This window comes from Ruditapes philippinarum, unplaced genomic scaffold, assembly GCF_026571515.1.
Source record: "Ruditapes philippinarum isolate M1 unplaced genomic scaffold, ASM2657151v2 ctg13000_1_1_1_1, whole genome shotgun sequence".
Lineage (NCBI taxonomy): Eukaryota > Metazoa > Mollusca > Bivalvia > Venerida > Veneridae > Ruditapes > Ruditapes philippinarum.
Window position 1 is genome coordinate 12,986 of NW_026853898.1, and position 20,570 is coordinate 33,555.

General features: G+C 32.9%; 1 protein-coding gene and 1 long non-coding RNA gene across 3 annotated transcripts; one reads left to right on the forward strand and one right to left on the reverse strand.

Moving 5' to 3' along the window:
* Positions 1-294: 294 nt before the first annotated feature.
* On the reverse strand, positions 295-16,901 carry LOC132738288 (uncharacterized). 2 transcript variants are annotated; one of them, XM_060725758.1, is made up of 6 exons: positions 16,868-16,901; positions 16,035-16,138; positions 15,427-15,526; positions 2,086-2,209; positions 1,303-1,386; positions 295-497 (listed from the first exon to the last, which is right to left on the reverse strand). In XM_060725758.1, exons 1-6 carry the CDS (start codon positions 16,874-16,876, stop codon positions 370-372), a joined length of 549 nt encoding a protein of 182 aa, XP_060581741.1. In that variant the 5' UTR covers positions 16,877-16,901; the 3' UTR covers positions 295-369. The 2 variants fall into 2 exon arrangements, with proteins under 2 accessions (XP_060581741.1, XP_060581740.1); XM_060725757.1 differs by lacking the exon at positions 2,086-2,209 and adding an exon at positions 14,776-14,902.
* Positions 7,529-9,351, forward strand: LOC132738289 (uncharacterized). The gene is made up of 3 exons (XR_009626851.1): positions 7,529-7,763; positions 8,026-8,213; positions 8,548-9,351. It is a non-coding gene; the product is annotated as an uncharacterized LOC132738289 (long non-coding RNA).
* Positions 16,902-20,570: the final 3,669 nt, after the last annotated feature.

A 20,570-nucleotide genomic window follows, 5' to 3' on the forward strand; every position in this document is an offset into this window, starting at 1 on the left:
GGATATGCAGTCCTGTCTTTGTGTTGAATTTTAACAAAATAGCACCGGATTCAAAACTTGAAAAAAGTGCGTTGGATCACTAATTGATTAATTAAGGTGCAAATATAATTTCAAATATATGGGCATCTTTCATATTTCTAACACACAACATTTCTCCTAGTTTTGACTTCAAAAACTTTATAAGACGCTTTTTAAACATTTATTCTTTCGTCTGATGCGGCGTTACACGTCCTGTCACTGAAATTCTCCAGATAACTTAATGGTAAATAAAAAACAACAACAACAAAAACAACAGAATGTTCTCCAAAATAAATGTATACATTTAATATTTTCATGTTTATAAAAATCATAGTGGTTAAATTCATTTTTTCATCGGACTAGTCTTGTCACATTCGTGGGATAGAATCCATAATGTTTCTTTCCGCAGTCGAACTTCCTTGTCCATCCAAACGCAAGTCTGCCGTCAACAGAACAAAACTTCTGCTTGATGTCCATATCTAAAAAACACAAATGATTATTCTAAAATCAAAACTTTACAATTTGCAGGAAAAAGTCACATATAGCCTTTGACATTACGACACTTGAATCAGTAACTATGGTGTTAGGGGTATCCAAAGTTTTCAAGTTGTTTTTGGAGATTTTTTTTGTGTGTGTGTTTGTTGTTGTTGTTTTTTTAAGTTGTTTTTGTTTGTTTGGTTGGTTTTTGTTGTTGTTTTTGTTGGTTTTTATTGTGTTTTTTGTTATGTTGTATTGTTGTTGTTTTCTTTCTTTTTTTCTTTTCTGTTTTTTCGTCTTTAATAATACATCTTGAAAAATGACACCCTGTGTAATGGTTACAATATTGCATTAACTTCCTTTGAATACAATATAATGAATTACGACACTTGAATCAGTAACTATGGTGTTAGTTGTATCTAAAGTTTTTAAGTTTGTTTTTGGAGTTTTTTGTTTGTTTGTTGTCGTTTTTTTTAAGTTGTTTTTGTTTGTTTGGTTGGTTTTTGTTGTTGTTTTTGTTGGTTTTTATTGTGTTTTTTGTTATGTTGTATTGTTGTTGTTTTCTTTCTTTTTTCTTTTCCTTTTTTTCGTCTTTAATAATACATCTTGAAAAATGACACCCTGTGTAATGGTTACAATATTGCATTAACTTCCTTTGAATACAATATAATGAATGTTTGATTTAATAAAAGAAAACAAAAAGCAAAGAAAGGTAGTCGAAATTTTATTATCAGTGAGTATGTTAAATCACAGTTAAACTACTACATATTAGGATAATTTATATAGAAAAATAAAGAAATTTCTCACCATGTTTTAACTTGAGCAAGTCATCTTTTCCTTCAACATTTAAAGTGGAATTTCCCCATACATACAGCTCCTCTTGTCTAAACACTGCAATGAAAATATACCATGACTATCATACCATAACATTTATACCAAGACATTTATACCATAAAATTTATACCACTTCATTTATACCATGATGATATAATTATATCATGACATTATTAAATTTTATACTTTTGCATTTGTACCATGATATTACACCATGACATTTATACCACAATATCTATACCATGGCATTTATACAATGACATTTATACCATTGTATTTATACCATAATGTTATATCATAATATTAAACTATGACATTTATACCATAATATTTTACCATGATATTTATACAATGACATTTATACCATTGTATTTATACCATAATATTATATCATAATATTAAACTATGACATTTATACCATAATATTTTACCATGATATTTATACAATGTCATTTATACGACCATACATAGAGCTCCTCTTATTTTAACTATATATTGAAAAATTACCATGATATTTATACCATTGTTAACAACAATTCTAATAATTAGTTAATAAGTGTCATCAAAATAATGAAATGTTTTAAAAGAAACATAATTACTATCGCTGTAAATTATTTAGTGGTACATACATTCCTGGTATATAACAAGGTTTCAAAATTTATTTGAGCTATCATATTTCAAACGGTGTTCAAAAGCATTTTCATTATAAATAAGTATAAAAGCATCATCGCATTATGAAATGATGAACATAATTACGTTTTGATTCTCCCTCTAGTAGAGATAAACAACTCTCATGCTTCCGAAATCTCCTTTCATCTTTATCCATGACATAAACGTGTGGAGAGTAGAAAGTGTTTCCCAGTACCTCTCCAAGATGTTTCTATTGAAAATAAACATAAATTATCTCAGAATACAAAATATTTAAAATTCTAACACGACCCGCATTTTTCCCTATTGAACAAAGAAGAACAGAAAGTGTGTGTTATTATGCAACAGATGCACAGGTTGACGTTCTATATTTAGACATGCGACGTAATCATTAAACACGAGACGTAACCACTAAAAATCCGACGCGCTGAAAATAAGTACGGAAACAAATCAGGCGCAATTTTGCTTAACTATCAAGTACGGCAACATTTATTTGTTGATGTCGTGTTAGAATCGAAATAATATATCCAAATCAGTGATTTTATCGCTTGATAACATCACTGCTTGTCGTTCGGATGCGCATCATTATATCACTCGGGCTACGCCCTCGTGATATAATTCCTCGCATCCGAACTCCAAACAGTGATGTTATTGAGCGATAAAATCACTGTTTGGGATATATTATTTCTTAAACAACAGGGCCTTGTTCATATCCAAACATGACATTTTGTGTGATATTGTTAAGGTCGGGATATTTAGGATGTCAGAATTAATGTGATTTCATTCTGTTAAATAATTTGATAAAATTAAAATCATTCAGTTTTGTATGTGTATTCTTAACCCTTATCCTGCTAAAAATCTTAAATGGACTTGTCCAACTTTCAATCTGGACCAAACCATTAACCGTTTTAGGGAAATTTTTCAAAATATGTCTGGATAGTGGGAATTTTGGCAGAACATGAGCAGACGACAAGGACGTAAGGTTGATTTTTGGTCTGCACTGGTCGCTTGGTAGATTCACCTACCGCCAATATTCTTTAGGTTAACATTGTGAAAATAATTTTATCTTATATGAACAGATCAAAATCTTCTAATAAAAATTGAAAGATTGTAATAAAGTAACAATGTATCATATATAAATATTTGAAATGATTTATATAGTAAGAGACTGACCTGATTTATGAAGGGATGGAAATACTTCAAGCACAAAATCGTTGTAAAAGTTTTTCAGCACTGATGGACCAGTCAAAGTTTCCAATAGTATCGAAAAGATCTCTGAAACAAGAGGCCATGATGGCCCTAGATCGCTCACCTGAATTATCAAACTCATCCAAACAATTACCTAGACAAGCATTCTGACCAAGTCTCATGACAGGTGAGTCAAAAATGTGACCACTTACAGTGTTAACAAGGATTATCCATATTTGAGCAGTGCGACCTAGTTTTTTACCCAGGTGACACATATTCAAACTTGACCTAGAAATCATCAAAACAAACTTTCAGACCAATTTCCAGGATACTTGGATCCAAAAACAGTAGCAACTAGAGTGTTAACAAGATTTTTCTATTTTTAGCTCTGGTGACCTAGTTTCACATGCGATTTCGAACTAATCCAAGCAATTACCTAGACAAGCATTCTGACCAAGTTTGATGATAATGGAGTTGAAAATGTGACCACTAGAATGTTAACAAGGTTTTTCCATATTTGGGCGGTGTGACCTAGTTTTTCATCCAAGATGACCCATGTTCGATCTTGACTTAGAAATCATCAAAACAAACTTTCAGACCAATTAACAGAAATTTGGATCACAACAGTAGCCACTAGAGTGTTAACAAGATTTTTCTATTTTTAGCTCCTGTGACCTAGTTTTTCATCCGAGATGTCCCATGTTCGATTTATTCCCAGCAATGACCTAGACAAGTTTCCTGACCAAGTTTGATGACAATTGAGTCAAAATTGTGACCACTAGAATGTTAACAAGGTTTTTCTATTTTTAGCTCCTGTGACCTAGTTTTTCATCCGAGATGACCCATGTTCGAACTCATCCGAGTTATTACCTAGACAAGCATCTTGATCAAGTTTGATGATGATTGATGCAAAAATGTGACCGCTAAAGTGTTAACAAGGTTTTTCTATTTTTAGCTCCGGTGACCTACTTTTTCATCCGAGATGACCCATGTTCGAACTCATCCAAGCTATCAACTAGATAAGCATCCTGACCAAGTTTGATGATGATTGATGCAAAAATATGACCGCTAGAGTGTTAACAAGGTTTTTCTATTTATAGCTCCGGTGACCTAGTTTTTCATCAGAGATGACCCATATTCGAACTCATCCGAGCTATTATCTAAACAAGCATCCTGACAAAGTTTGATGATGATTGGGTCAAAAAATGTGACCACTAGAGTGGTCACAAGGTTTTTCTATTTTTAGCTCCTGTGACCTAGTTTTTTCATCAGAGATGACCCATGTTCGAACTCATCCAAGCAATTGACTAGACAAGCATTCTGACCAAGTTTGATGATGATTGGTTCAAAAATGTGACCACTAGAGTGTTCACAAGGTTTTTCTATTTATAGCTCCTGTGACCTACTTTTTCATCCGAGATGACCCATGTTCGAACTCATCCGAGCTATCACCTAGACAAACATCCTGACCAAGTTTGATTAAGATTGGGTCAAAAAATGTGACCTCTAGAGTGTTCACAAGGTTTTTTCTATTTTTAGCTCTTGTGACCTAGTTTTTCATCTGAGATGACCCATGTTCGAACTCATCCGAGCTTTCAACTAGATAAGCATCCTGACCAAGTTTGATGATGATTGAGGCAAAAATGCGACCGCTAGAGTGTTCACAAGCAATTGTGGACGGCCGGACGGACGACGGACGACGGACATTCATCGATCCTAAAAGCTCACCCTGAGCAAGCTCATGTGAGCTAATAAAAAAAAAACCAAGCAGATCACTTGAAAGAAGACATGGTAAAAATAAACACAAAAGACTCCTAAATTCAATTCTGAAATGGTTTACTGTATACAATTATAATGACACAATCTAATGGTAAGGAAGTTTTAGTTAAGTGACTACTAGTTTTTGGACAAAATCATGTGTAAACTACTAGGAGAAAAGTAACTGTAAACTACTCGGAGGAAAAATAATGGTGTATACATTCACGGACGTAAGTACAATGTATGTGAAAACTACTCGGAAAAAAGTGTAAAATTTCACTGAGAGAAGCAAGTACAAAATACTTTCAGAAAAGCATGTGCAAACTACTCGGAGGAAAACACATGCATTCTATTAACTACTCGGAGAAAGCAAAAGAGCGGAGCATATAATTAACTGTTAGTCAACTACTCGGGGGGAGATACGTGTCAACCACTTGGAAAAAAAATCAAGTGTAAAGTTACGGAGAGAAACGAGCTGCTGCAGCTATCGTCGTCAATATTTTCATTTCCTTCTGTCAGTGTTTCACTCATCTCTCGCACTATCATGTATCTCAAATCATTGTCTAACTAAAAAATCAAAAGTACATGAATATATAAGTAAGGTAAGTAGTAAGTGGCGAGGAGTTCAACAATTATTTTCTGGGTCATTTTTGCGCAATTAAAAGGATTATTGCGGAGGAGGGAAGGATCCTAAAATTTGAACACAATTTATGGGTGCGGACCTACATCAAATGGTTCGCAAATCTTGGAAAAAATATTTCCAGTCCCGCCGTATAAAAAAACCAAAAACGCAGTGCTGTCCTTTAAAATAATAGTACGATTTAGTTGACGAAAACAAATCATTTTCTCATTTTTATGGCTAGATAGTTGACTGGCAAGATGTGAATCGCTTAACTTATTTTATCTTTACAAGGGCCTGCGTACTTTTGAAAAAAAAAATAGAAAAAAATTTTGTCATGTAGTCGATATTCGAAATAACAGGAATATTGGCCACTTGACACAACCACATGTCATACTGAATAACCATCATATGACGATAAAGGCGATGTCAAATCAACTGACTTTACACACATAGGTTGGGCAATTCTCACTTGAAAACTTTTAATAGCTAAAGCTACAAAGTACTACATCTGTACATAGAGCATTGCTCATTATAGGAACATCTTTTTAACTACAGCTACAACCTTTTACTTTAAATCTTATCATCTACATATAAATGTAGTAAATATATTTAATTTCATTGTCTGCTTTTTTTAAAAACAGAATCATACCTTATTCATACGCTCCTCTCTGATTTTATTTTTCTGTTTTGTACAGAGGGTACATCTTCTCTAATGCCAGCTTGGACTTTTTCTTTGCACGTGATATATTTTTTTGTCATCTGAAAATAAACCTTGGTGTGCTTCAAAGCTAGCTTCTTTAAGCAATTTTGGCTGTCGACATCGTTAGCAAATACTCGTTGAAATTGTCGGCTGCTGCAAATTCATCTTCTGTATGCTTCCATACACTTCCGGTCCCAGTTCTTGTATTTCCTACTCATAAAAATGTTTAACAAAAATTAAAATATAATATAACAATGTATATTTTTTCATGAAATATACATCGTAATGTTTTCAAAAATTGTTAGTTTTAAAATTATTTCAATGTTTTGGAAGCGGAGGCGGCTAGAAGACTCTTTAATTGCTTGTACATTGTACTTTAATATATACATTATAACATTGTATTAGATAATTGGAAAATTTCCCAACAGATAACGCATTTGTATATTCTTGGATACCTGTAGAAATTCTAATCCAAAATTATACATAAAGATCCGGAAACGTTTGATGGATTTAAAAACAACAATTTGTAAGGGGCTTTATTACAAACGATGCAACTATATATAGATTTGGCTTCATTAATTTAATAATAATTACTTTTAAACAATTTAACTTTTATCAATTATTGTGCGCATAGTAATGTGACAATTGAATGCTTCATATACATAAACCAGTAGTTCTATTAATGACAGTGAATGGGTAAAAACAGAAAAACGGACTAAATCTCAGGTATCGCCTGACGCGGGAAATCCTTTGCCTGAACAAAAAAAGGACCGCTATGGATCAAAGTGATCAGTTATCACCGTCAACTCTGTCTAATGTAGGTAACGGTAGCTTTTTACATCAATTACAACAGCCTTACATCCCTAATATGATGGGATCTTATATACAGAGTCCAAACGCAATGCCTATGACACGCCGCCTCAGATGCCACAGTTGCAGACGCAGCATTATAATAATCCAGTCTCACCGATTATCGACAATACGGTAATTATGTGAAAACTTGAAGCTATTGATTTACGTTTGCGTAAACTGGACTCAATTGAGGAACAAGTGTTAAACAATTAACTCTAAAGTATCTTCAATGAATCATAGAATCTCTTCTCTGGAATCCAAAATGTCTGATTCGAATAAAACAATACTAGAACTTGAAAAAAAGCAGAACATTTGATTCACAGGTGTGCAATGAGATCAGTTCTAAACAGAAAAATATCGACAAAATTATCTCCGATGAAAAACAAAGATGTAATAGCATGCAAGGTGAACTGCATAATTTGAAACAAAGCAACTCTAAATTAGAAGACGATATTGTGGATTTGCATGCACGATCGATGAGGGATAATTTGTTGTTCTTTAACATTCCAGAGAAAACCCTAGCTAACAACAGACGAGATGAAAACTGTTCATTAAAAATTCTCAACTTTTGTGAAAACAATCTAAAAATGTCAGATGCTAAGAACTGACCTGATAGTTAAATCTCTTGATCCATCCCTGAGTATCAGAGTAAACATTTATGGCGAAGTAAGTTGACATTTTCATACAGAATTTTATTATTTTTATATTGACACAATGTTATATTTTTCCCGGCTTCTGGACAAAATCAATATCTATTTCTTTTTTAAAATCACCAAAGACAAATTTCTATTTGTCGAGAGAATATTTCTCGCAGAAATTTACTTTCTGTACAAAAACTATGTAAATTGTTAAAATAACTGATTGTTTTTGTTAAAACTGTACAATGGACTTTTTGTAGTTTTGTAAAAAAAAACTCCTTCTTTTCAAGATTGTGACGGTAGATGGCGCTAAAGTAGTAATGGCCGACCAGAATGCTACTAATGGCGTTATTCACGTGATTGACAAAGTGATGTTTCCCTTACCAGCGCAGATATCCCAACCACCGTAGCTGCAGACAAAGAACTGAGCACACTTCTTACAGCTGTTAAAGAAGACAGCTTGCTGGTCCTTTAGCCGGTTAGGAAGATTAACATATTTATGCTTCACATAGTTATAAAAATGTGTTAACTTTAAACAATGCTTATGCAATCTTATCTAAATATTTTACAATATTAATGTATTCACACGTCTTGGTGTCTTTTCGCAGAAAAAGACACCATGCGTTCAAATATGGAATAAATGTACAGTAAAATTGTTCATTTCTCAATGGTTATCTAAAATGTATGCTGTACTAGGTAAACAACTAAACATGTATACAAAACACAATACTGTATTATTTTCCTGTACTGATTGTAAAAATCATTTACTCAGGTCCATGCACTTTTAATATAACTATGTATCTGTTCTTCAGGAAGTGGACCTTTCACCCTTTTTGCACCAAGCAATGCCGCTTTCCAAAAATTACCACCAGGCGCACTCGATGACTTACTACGTAACAAAACAGCACTTGTAGGTGCGTCAGAAAAATTCAATTTTTTTTTTCAAAAACTACAATTAAGACAATGAGATGCAACTACATATACATACATATACGATCCGAACTTTAAAATGACTGGTATTTGAACAGCCAAAATAATTAAGTAGTTTTTCAAATGACTTCTTTGCTTTAACGTGGTTTGTAAGCTTCATAATCACGGAAACGATAATAAAGACCACAATTTTTTCAGGTGTGAAGAATGCAATAAATTTTGGTGAAAATGTGAAAGTAGAAAATAAACAACTTGATAATCTTTCAAGCAATTGTTAGACATATTCTGACCAATGAAATTACCTGACGGCAGTTAATAGTGATACAACTCATTATGTGCTTATCTTTCTGGAATTTCCCCTGGTTGAATGCATGTCGAAAAGTACTGTCACCTCACATTAAAAAGTTCATTTATTACACATTTATTATCTTCAAGTGCACGTGTCTCTCAAATATCTTTGTAGTCTTGAAAAATCTGAGTTAGTGTATTTGGAGGATATGCAGTTCGGTCTTTGTGTTGAATTTTAACAAAATAGCACCGGATTCAAAAACTGAAGAAAAAAATGCGCTGGATCACTAATGATTAATTAAGGTGCAAATATTATTTCAAATAGAAGCATCTTTCATATTTCTAACACACAACATTTCTCCAAGTTTTGACTAAGACGCTTTTTAAACATTTATTCTTTCGTCACTAAAATTTTCCAGATAACTTAATGGTAAATAAAAAACAACAACAACAAAAACAACAGAATGTTCTCCAAAATAAATGTATACATTTAATATTTTCATGTTTATAAAAATCATAGTGGTTTAATTTTTTTTTCATCGGACTAGTCTTGTCACATTCGTGGGATAGAATCCATAATGCTTCTTTCCGCAGTCGAACTTTCTTGTCCATCCAAATGCTACATTACCGTCAACAGAACAAAACTTCTGCTTGATGTCCATATCTGAAAGCACAAATGATTATTCTAAAATCAAAACTTTACAATTTGCAGGAAAAAGTCACATATAGCCTTTGACACTTGAATCAGCAACTATGGTGTTAGTGGTATCCAAAGTTTTTAAGTTGTTTTTGGAGATTTTTTTGTGTGTGTTATTTATTTATTATCCTCCATAATACATGAAGATTTGAACAATTACACAACCAGTTTTTACATAACTACAGACACAACAAGTATACAAATGTGATATATACATTACAAGACAGAATATAGATAAACAAATGCAAGTAATCTATAAAATGTATACATTGGACAGCACAATTATATGATTTGCCCCTAACTGAAAAGTAAAGCACTGAGTAAGAATTAAGACGGGGAAAAATGCTTGTATATGATTTAGACTTCCCTCTAACCCTAGTGCGAAAACGAAACACTAGGAAACAGAGAGCAGGAAAACAAATCTACAAGTTTTAATTCAATGACATTTATATGAAAACCTAGACCAGTTCACTAGATGATCGAAATGTCATTTTCATAAAGAATATAAACGGTTACTATTTAATTCACTACTATAGTAATCCAAGTTACACTGATTGAACAATTCATTAAAAAAATATATTTTTAAGCAACGCTAAACGGAAAGTTCTGATGTTTGAAATGAATTATTTAACAAAATGATTTTTAATTCCTATAACCACTTAATTGATGGTAAATATCGTTTATTTTTAAACTTAAATCTGCTATGCTACTGCTATAAATGGAGTATGAAACATCTGTATAATACAGTCCAAATCGATACACTTTTGCAATTATGAATACATACAGTAAATTTGCAATTAAATGAAAAAGATATGTGCGAATATAATTTTCATGAACATGTATAAATGCAAATCAAATATGCATAATTTATGGTTATTTCTCTTATTCATACACAAAGTTCAGCTTTGTTTCAGTAGACATAACATCGATACATGAAAACAATTCTTTCAAAAGAATTGTGCTATTTTCTGATTAATGCACTTTGTACATTTTTAACATACACTTAGTCATCCAAAAGTTTGAAAATTTCGTATCGTTATTCTGGATGGCCAAGCTAAGGCACCTGACACACTGCTCCCTAGGCTCACGGCCTATCAAGTCCGAAAACCAGTCCATGCCAAGGCGGTCGATTACGCCGTTCCACATACTTTCAATTAATAAATTGTTTTCAGAACAGTTCAGCAGCAAATGCGTTGGCATATCGTCTGTTAACACCGAACACTTTGAACACGTTTGAATATATTTATTTGAACAGAGAGTTCCAATGGTGGAAACTAATACTGAACATATATTCAAAAGAGTTTGGTTACATTTTGCTATCTGCCACAGTACATGTGGCTCATTCACTTTTATCACAGCTCTTAAAAGGTCGCCATGATCACTTGTCATTAGCCTGTTATATCGATTAAGTTTTTCAGTATTAATTATATGTTTTGTAAGTGTACGTTTCCAAGCGATTTTCGATGGAAAGGATCCCGTATCTTTGTATGTATGTAACACATCGCATAGTTGATACTTTTGTAGAAGTCTATAGATATCTGGCAAAAATCCACGGAATGGAGTATTAAATTGCAGAAATCGAACTAGTCTGTTGTTGAAAATATCTTTTGCTAAATAATTGTTTGATAGATGACATAATTGTCCCAAAAATTGCAACTTTCTGTAGTCTATTAATGATTCAATGGACACCATATCAATGGAGCTTAGTACGTAGTCTGTGCGTGTATTTGTCTTCAATGACTGTATGTTTTTTATACAAAATCTGTGAGATCGTTCAAGCAGTTGTAAATCTGTTGTAGAAATAACATCCCACAACTCACAGCCATAAAGACTTTTAGGAATAACTACACTATTGTAGATTTTCTTGGACGATATAGGATTTAAGTTATCTGGATGGACACCACTATTACAAATGCTCAAAAACGTTCCTCTTAACTTCCTACAAGCTTCTTCAATGCACCTTTTTGTGTTTAAGTATGAGTCGCTTATAATGCCGAGATGAACATATTGATTCTGCTCAGCAATTGTGTTATCCCTGTTGTTATCATTGTATACTACTGCAGAGCACTTTCCAGGATTATATTGGTATCGCCATTTGTTAGCGTATGTGTTACAGATGTTCAACATTTCATTTAAACCGCTCACTGAGTAAGACATCAGCATCATGTCGTCTGCAACGGTTGGTGAACCTATATCAAAATTGTAAATGCACATTCCAAGCCCACTGTCTTGTAACTGTCGTATAAGGTCATTAATGTACAATAAGTAAAATACGGGGGAACTCTTCCCGCCTTGACGAGTGCCTTGCTCAACGTTGAACCAACTTGAAGAAAGTCCTTGGAATTTCACACAACTTTGCATATCTGTATACATTGCTTGAATAGCTTTGAAAGACGTATTGTCAATGTTACATTCATGTCTCAGTTTATACAGCAAACCAGAATGCCATACGGTATCAAATGCTTTGCGACCGTCCAGGTAACATACGTAGACTGAAGATCCAAGTTCTCGCGAATAGTGGATACTTTCACGGACTATGAATGAAGTCAGCAAACACCCTAAACCTTCCTGAAAGCCTCCTTGCTGTTTGTTTATGCATGATAATATTTCGTGTTTGCATCGATTCATAACAATAGTTTCAAACAATTTAAGAGATGTGAGAGTAATCGCGCGATAATTATCTGGTTGATCTTTACGTTTATTACCTCCATTGTGTAATGTTACTATCACACCGCGCTTTAAAGATACTGGGACATAACTCTTCCGAAGCATTTGAGTAAAACGATTGGCAAGTACCGGTGAAATAATAGTCCTTGCATGTATAAAATGTTCATATTGCAAATTATCAACCCCGCCTGCTTTACATTTTGGAACACTAAGTATTGCATCGCTGACATCTTCAGGAAGTACAACGACGGTTGTGTCATGCTGAACATTGTCGAGAATAGACGCCTCACGCTCCACTCTGTTGAACAATTCATTATCAAATTGAACACTTTCTGTCGAAGAATACAGATTTTCGAAATACTTTCTCCATCCATCAGTAATTTCACTCCGGTCTCTAACAACACGACCGTCAAAGTTAATACCAGCACAAAGATTCGATTGTTTATTTTTGCGTCTACACTTAACTTGTCTCCAAAAACGATCAGAATCAAGCTCTGCCGTACGATCCATTTCTTCATTTAAGAAACGCAAATATTTAAATGTCACATTTCTATGTAATCTACGGAATTTCCTCTTAGCGCATTTATAGCTTGTATAAGCTTGGTGACCACCACCCCGTGGACGACCCTCTCGGCACCATATTGCACGAAGTTCCGACATTGTTTTATGGGCAGAAGATAGTTCGTCGTTCCAATATGGCTTCAAAAATGTCACATATTTTTTTCTAGGAAATACGCTCATAGCACAGTTATTCACTTTTGTGACAATAGTTTCATAGGCATGGTCAATTCCTGCCGTGTCAAGGTCACAGTGTGTCAGATGACATAGGTCGTCATCACTCATTAGCAACATATTATATTGATAAATCAAATCATCGTCAACTTTTTTCCAGTTCACTGTTTTATCAGATTCAGCAACATTTAAATTTTCATTTGATAAATTAACTGGAAATGTAAACTTTGTTAAGACAAGCCTATGTGTTGACACATTAAGACAATGGTCATCAATAATCTGACAACCAGTTACACAATCTAAAATATCAGTGGATACACACACGTGATCAATTAAAGTACGGCACTTATCATCATACGAAACATATGAATACATGGGTCCTCTGCACATAGGTAATACATTAACAACACATAAACTTGAATCAGAAATAAATTTGAACATTAATTTATCACGTGTACTACCGTTTTCCAGATACTGGGCGTTGTAATCGCCCACAAAGACTACAGCACCATGCATTGAATATGTATTCCAAATATCATAAAGTTTATCGATATAATCCCTATAACTTGCAATCGCATGGTTAGAACATGGCAAATAGAGTTGAAAAATAAATATGTACTGGCCAGGCAATAATTGCATTTGAACACCACAATACGGTCATCATCACAATTCAATGGAACAATAAGATGATCTAATCGTTTATGGTAACATATACCTACACCACCTTTGCCTATTCTGCGTGAACTTGGTACATATAAATCTGTGTCACATATGATATGAAACTTATAGTTTGATATAAGGGTGTCAACGAAGTGCATATTTTGTGGAGTCAGAAAATGACACCCTGTGTAATGGTTACAATATTGCATTAACTTCCTTCGAATACAATATAATGACTGTTTGATTAAATAAAAGAAAACAAAAAGCAAAGAAAGGTAGTCGAAATTTTATTATCAGTGAGTATGTTAAATCACAGTTAAACTACTACATATTAGGATAATTTATAGAAAAATAAAGAAATTTCTCACCATGTTTTAACTTGAGCATATCATCTTTTTCTTCCACATTTAAAGTGCCCATACATACAATTCCTCTTGTCTAAACACTGCAATGAAAATATACCATGACTATCATACCATGACATTTATGTCATAACACCATAATACCAAGACAGTTATACCAAAAAATTTATACCACTTCATTTATACTATGATATTATTATTATATCATGACATTATTAAATTTTATACTTTTGCATTTGTACCATTATATTACACCATGACATTTATACCACAATATCTATACAATGGCATTTATACAATGACATTTATACAATTATATTTATACCATAATATTATATCATACTATTAAACTATGCCATTTATACCATAATATTTTACCATGATATTTATACAATGTCATTTATACGACGATACATAGAGCTCCTCTTATTTTAACTATATATTGAAAAATTACCATGATATTTATACCATTGTTAACAACAATTCTGATAATTAGTTAATAAGTGTCATCAAAATAATGAAATGTTTTAAAAGAAACATTATTTAACATAGCTGTAAATTATTTAGTGGTACATACATTCCTGATATATAACAATGTTTCAAAATTTATTTGCGCTATCATATTTCAAACGGTGTTTTAAAGCATTTTCATTATAAATAAGTATAAAAGCATCATCGCATTATGAAATGATGAACATAATTACGTTTTGATTCTCCCTCTAGTAGAGATAAACAACTCTCATGCTTTCGAAATCTCCTTTCATCTTTATCCATGACGTAAACGTGTGGGGAAGAGTAGAACGTGTTTCCCAGTACCTCGCCAAGATATTTCTATTGAAAATAAACATAAATTATCTCAGAATACAAAATATTTAAAACAAACGGTGCCTTGTTCATATCCAAACATGACCTTTTGTGTGATATTGTTAAGTTCTGGACATGTCAAAATTAATGTGATTTTATTCTGTTAAATAATTAGTTTTAAAAAATCATTCAGTTTTATATGTGTATTCTTAACCCAAATCCTGCTAAAAATCTTAAATGGACTTGTCCAATTTTCAATCTGGACCAAACCATTAACCGTTTTAGGGAAATTTTCAAAATATGTCTGGATAGTGAATTGTGCAGACCATGAGCAGACAATGACGTAAGGTTAATTTTTGGTCTGCACTGGTCGCTTGGGTAGATTCACCTACCGCCAATATTCTTTGTGTCAACATAGTAAAATAAATTTCCCTTTCAGTGATACTTATAATAAGAACAGACCAAGTGTTTTAATAAAATTGAACGACTGTAATAGAGTAATAATATATCATTCACATATATATAAACATGTGAAATGATAAAAGACTGACCTGATTTATGACTGGATGGAAATACTTCATGCACAAATCTTTGTAAAGTTTTTCCGCCATGATGGCACAATCGAAGTTTCCAATTGTATCGATAAGATCTCTGAAATAAAAAATGCAGGTCATTTTACAGAAGACATGGTAAAAATAAAGACAAAAGACCCTTAAATTCAATTCTGAAATGGAATACAATAGACAATTATAATGACCATTAATCTAATGGTAAGGAAGTTTTAGTTAAGTGACTACTAGTTTTTGGACAAAATCCTGTGTAAACTACTCGGAGAAAAGTAACTGTAAACTACTCGGAGAAAGGTAACTGTAAACTACTCGGAGAAAAGTAAATGTAAACTACTCGCAGGAAAAATAATGGTGTATACATTCACGGATTTAAGTATGTGAAAACTACTCGGAGAAAAAAAACAACAATAAAACACACTGACAGAAGCAAGTGTTAGCTTCTTTAAGAAAAGCATGTCCAAACAACTCATGCAATCTGCTCGGGAAAACAATTATTGACCACTCGGAGAAAAAGCACAGAGAGGAGGATGTGATTATTTATTCGTCAACTACTCTGGGGGATACGTCGAGAAAATCAGGTGTAAACTTACGGAGAGAAACGAGCTGCTGCAGCTATCGTCGTCAATATTTTCATTCCTTCTGTCAGTGTGTCCTCCATCTCTCTCACTATCATGGTTCTTAGATCCTTGTCTAACTGTAAAGTCAAGAGTATATGAATATATAAGTAAAGTAAGTAGTAAGTGGCGAGGAGTTCAACAATTTTTTTTGGTCATTTTGCACAATTAAAAGGATTATTCCGGAGGAGGGAAGGATCTTGAAATTTGAACACGATTAATGGGTGCGGACCTGTAGACATAAATGGTTCATAAATCTTGGAAAAAAATATTTCCAGTCCCGCCGTATAAAAAAAAGCCAAAATCTCAGTGCTTTCCCTTTAAATAATGGTACGATTTAGTTGACGAAAACAAATTATTTTCTCATTCTTACGGCTAGATAGTTGACTTGCAAGAGGTAAATCGCTAAATTTATTTTATCTATACAAGGGCCTGCGTACTTTTCGAAAAAAGAAAAAGAAAAACACTTTGTTATGAAGTCGATATTCGAAATAACAGGAATATTGCCCGCTTGACACAACCACGTGGCATACTGAATAACCATCATGTGACGTTAAAGGCGATGTCAAAATCAACTGACAATACACACACATGTTCATTTTGAAACTTTTCATAGCAACAGCTACAGAGTACTACATCTGTATATAGATCATTGCTTATTAAGGAACATCTTTTTAACTGTACAGCTACAACCTTTTTCTCTTATTCCTACCATTTTTAGTATAATCCAGCAGACGACAATTTGTATAGATACATGTAGTAAATAGATTTTAATTTCATTGTCAGCTTTTTCAAAAGTAGAATCATACCTTATTCATACGCTCCTCTCTGAATTGTTTTTTTTTTTTTGTTTTGTACAGAGGGTACATCTTCTCTAATGCTAGCTTGGACTTTTCTTTGCACGTGATATATTCTTTTGTCATCTGAATATAAACCTTGTGTGCTTCAAAGCTAGCTTCTTTAAAGCAATTTTGGCTGTCGACATCGTTAGCATACTCGTTGACTATGCCGACCCAATGTTAATACCATCTGTCAAATCTTACTGCCGCGGTAATCAGGTCAAAAAATAGTACCTTGATTTTTTCTAAGCTGACTGATCACTCATCACAGACATTTACAATATGAAAATATTTTCATTCTTTAATTTCATATCAGATAATAATTCTCTGAAAAATTCTTGATTTTTGTTTGTTATTTTTTCAAAATCACTACTCCGTGACGTCATACTGCCGCGGTAATCAGGTTTAGGCATACGTACGTCTGTAATAAATAGTTCTGGTATGAAAACCCTTCTACATAATAATTTTATCAATAATTTTTTAACAAAAAGCATAAATGAAAATTTATTATAAGTAAATGCTTTTATTAGGTGGCAAATATTCTTTATTATTTTTGATAACAATTTTCCAATTACTACGCAGCGACCAACTGTTTTTGACGGTCATTAACTAGAACGTTGCAACACCGTAGTCTCAATATCATGCATGTTCTTTTGTTGATATAAACCATTAATAGTCCTTAATATTTTTTAAAGACAAATAATGGTAAATTGTCGCTTACACCAGAGACATGGATCGTGCTTGCGTGATAACTAAGGAAAACTAACTTATTAGTACACCCTAGGAGGGTGTACGCGGAAAACGCTCATAAACCGCCATATCATATAGCTGTAAAGTGAACAGTAAAATGACAGAAATATGTGGTCAAATATGTTTTAAACAAGGAAATAATTATTTCAGAGAAAGACGCAAAGATCAGTCTTCAATCAAATGAATGATCCCGTATTGTGTAATTAGAAAGTTTATTCAAAATTCTAGGGCAACGCATCATAATTTGCTAGTCCATGTGTAATAAAATTTAAAATTTCAATACAGATTATGAGATACATAAAAAATATTAAAAAAAATAAGAGGCTTTAAAAACAACAACAAAAAAAACGCATATATATATATACGAATGACTTACAGTTTAGCATCGGGAATTCATCAACATATCTTACGAAACTTTAATTTGAAAACGATATTTGCGGGCGCTGAAGTGATTAATGTTTATTTGAATAAATCAAATAAAAAAAACTTATATGTTTATGTTCTAAAAATAATCGGCGGCATAAGAGGAATTTCGTATTCATTTTACAACACTTGAAAAAATACTACAGAAAATGTGTTGTTGTTTTTTTGTTTTGTTTTCAACAAAAGTGTGTGTGTTTTAAGTTTATTTATACTCGGGGCCGGAACAACCATATGTCCGAGATTATAGAATCGAGGACGTCTTTTTCAAGCCGAATCTTCCTGGTAGCCCATTATTCGTTCGTTGGTGGTAAAGGAGACGACAATACTGGCAAGGCATCAACTTTTCTGACTGACGACAACAAAAACGGCATTCATTAGCGCCAAACCTCCAGAGTAAGTCACGAAAGGACAACCAATCACCTCTGGTACTTGAGATGACTTGACCTTGACCTGCCGTGTGCATTTTCCGCGACGTGCACGCCTCTGGAGGGATTTGGAGAAGTTTCAACAAAAAACTTCCAAAACACGCTATTTATAAATTATAACACCATTCATAGCACTGACGCTTCGATGTTTCTCATCTATTTGCGGGAAATGGTCGACAGGGAAAACCCTACGTAATAACCGCACACCCTGTTAACAATAGATTTTCCGCAGTTATATTTCAAGCTAGTGAGGTTTAAAAAAATACATGTAGAATCTATCTATTAACTACCATAAGTTGGTTGAGTGTTGGCGGTAAAAAAAGAAGATATAACTTCCTGATCAATTTTCACTTAGGTTGATTCAACTTTGAATAAGCTTTTTGCAGATATGTATTTTTCAAAAAATATTTAGTTTTAATAAATATCCGAAGCCGTCAAAGTCAGCGACGAGTAATGAAATGGGAATAATTTTCTGAAACGTGCTTTTATTCCAGATTTGCTTCGGAAGAAGACATCTTTCTGTCCGTAGAGTATGGATATTAATACTCATCACAAGACAGTATCTTATTGATCTCAATTATGGTACATGACATGTAAATATGTATAATATTTATGTTCAATAAAAATGTTGCATAACTTGCAGTTGTTATTATCATTCAATGATATTAAAATAACATTAAGTATTTATGATGAACAGTCCTAGAATATTTTGATAAGGAACAGTCAGTTGTAAAATGTTATTGTTATCTTATAATGAACAGTCGTCATACTTTCTGGTATGTCATTTATTATTGACAGTTTAGGTTTTTCAAAATTTGCAGGATTAGCAGTCCGAATGTAGACCTCAATGAAATGTTCTGGAATATTAACAAAATGAATAGTCAACCATATTAACCATATATATGAATGGTTGAACACAACAGTATGGATAAATGACACAATGTGCATATCTTCTTATTTTGGTAATAATTGAAATAACAGCACATTTTAAGCAAAAAGAAAAGAAACTATAAGTCTAAAAAACATTCTGTCATAGCCTCCCCATCAGTACATTCAGTGCTTTGATTTCTTTCGACTCGGATAAAAGATACAACAGAATGTAGGCCTAATACGATAACATTCTTACCTTTAATTTAAACATCGATCCAAAAACCCGCTTAGAATCACATAAACTAAACTTTACTGCATTTTTGTCTTGAATTGTCAAATTCAAAAGTTCACGATAATTTCAATTAAAGAAAAGTCAAATCGGCAATCAAACACAAAGCTACTACAAACATGGCCGTCCCTTATTTTTTAAACGAAACAAATTTGGTTTTCACTTATTAAAATAATAATCCGGCGAAAATAAAGTAAACATTTACAAGTTCTTCAAAAAGAAAATCGTCTAGCCTGTTTTTTTATGATTACATCGTCCGCTTGAAACTGTAATGTTCTTATCTCCAAATTTTCCAAAAACAAAGTTAAATACACAATTTTGTCCCGTAATGGACTGTTTTTCTATCTGCTTGGCATGTTATATTTAGTGTTTTCAGAGTTTCATAAAATAAATTAACAACGAAAACCATCCTGTTTTCTATCTGCCACAAAATTTTAGTATGTCTTGATAATTAGACTGTTCTAACTTACTGGAACTTAATCAAATCATCGATAAATCTCACGTGACCTGTGGGATATATATGCAACATACTGTTCTTAAAAATCCAAAATTTATCGTATCAAAACATAGCATCAATCACGTGATAGCAGGACAACCCGCCATGTTGTACGAAACATTTTGAGTTTAGATGGTTTGTTGTTTATTTCATATATTAATACTTAATATAAGTATTGAATGATATAATATATTCATTTTTATTCCTCCAATCATTGACATTTTAGTATTAAGTTCCTGCAAATTTACTGCATGTGATTAAACAACAAGCAAAACTGGTCATGATTTTGAAAGTAATTTTCGGATGTGTAATATTCGGATAGAAAACAACTGTGATCATACAATTTCATCAAACACATTCGTAAAAAAAGAAAATTTGTTATATGGTTCTAAAGTTTCTTTAACGTCAAGGTACATTCTG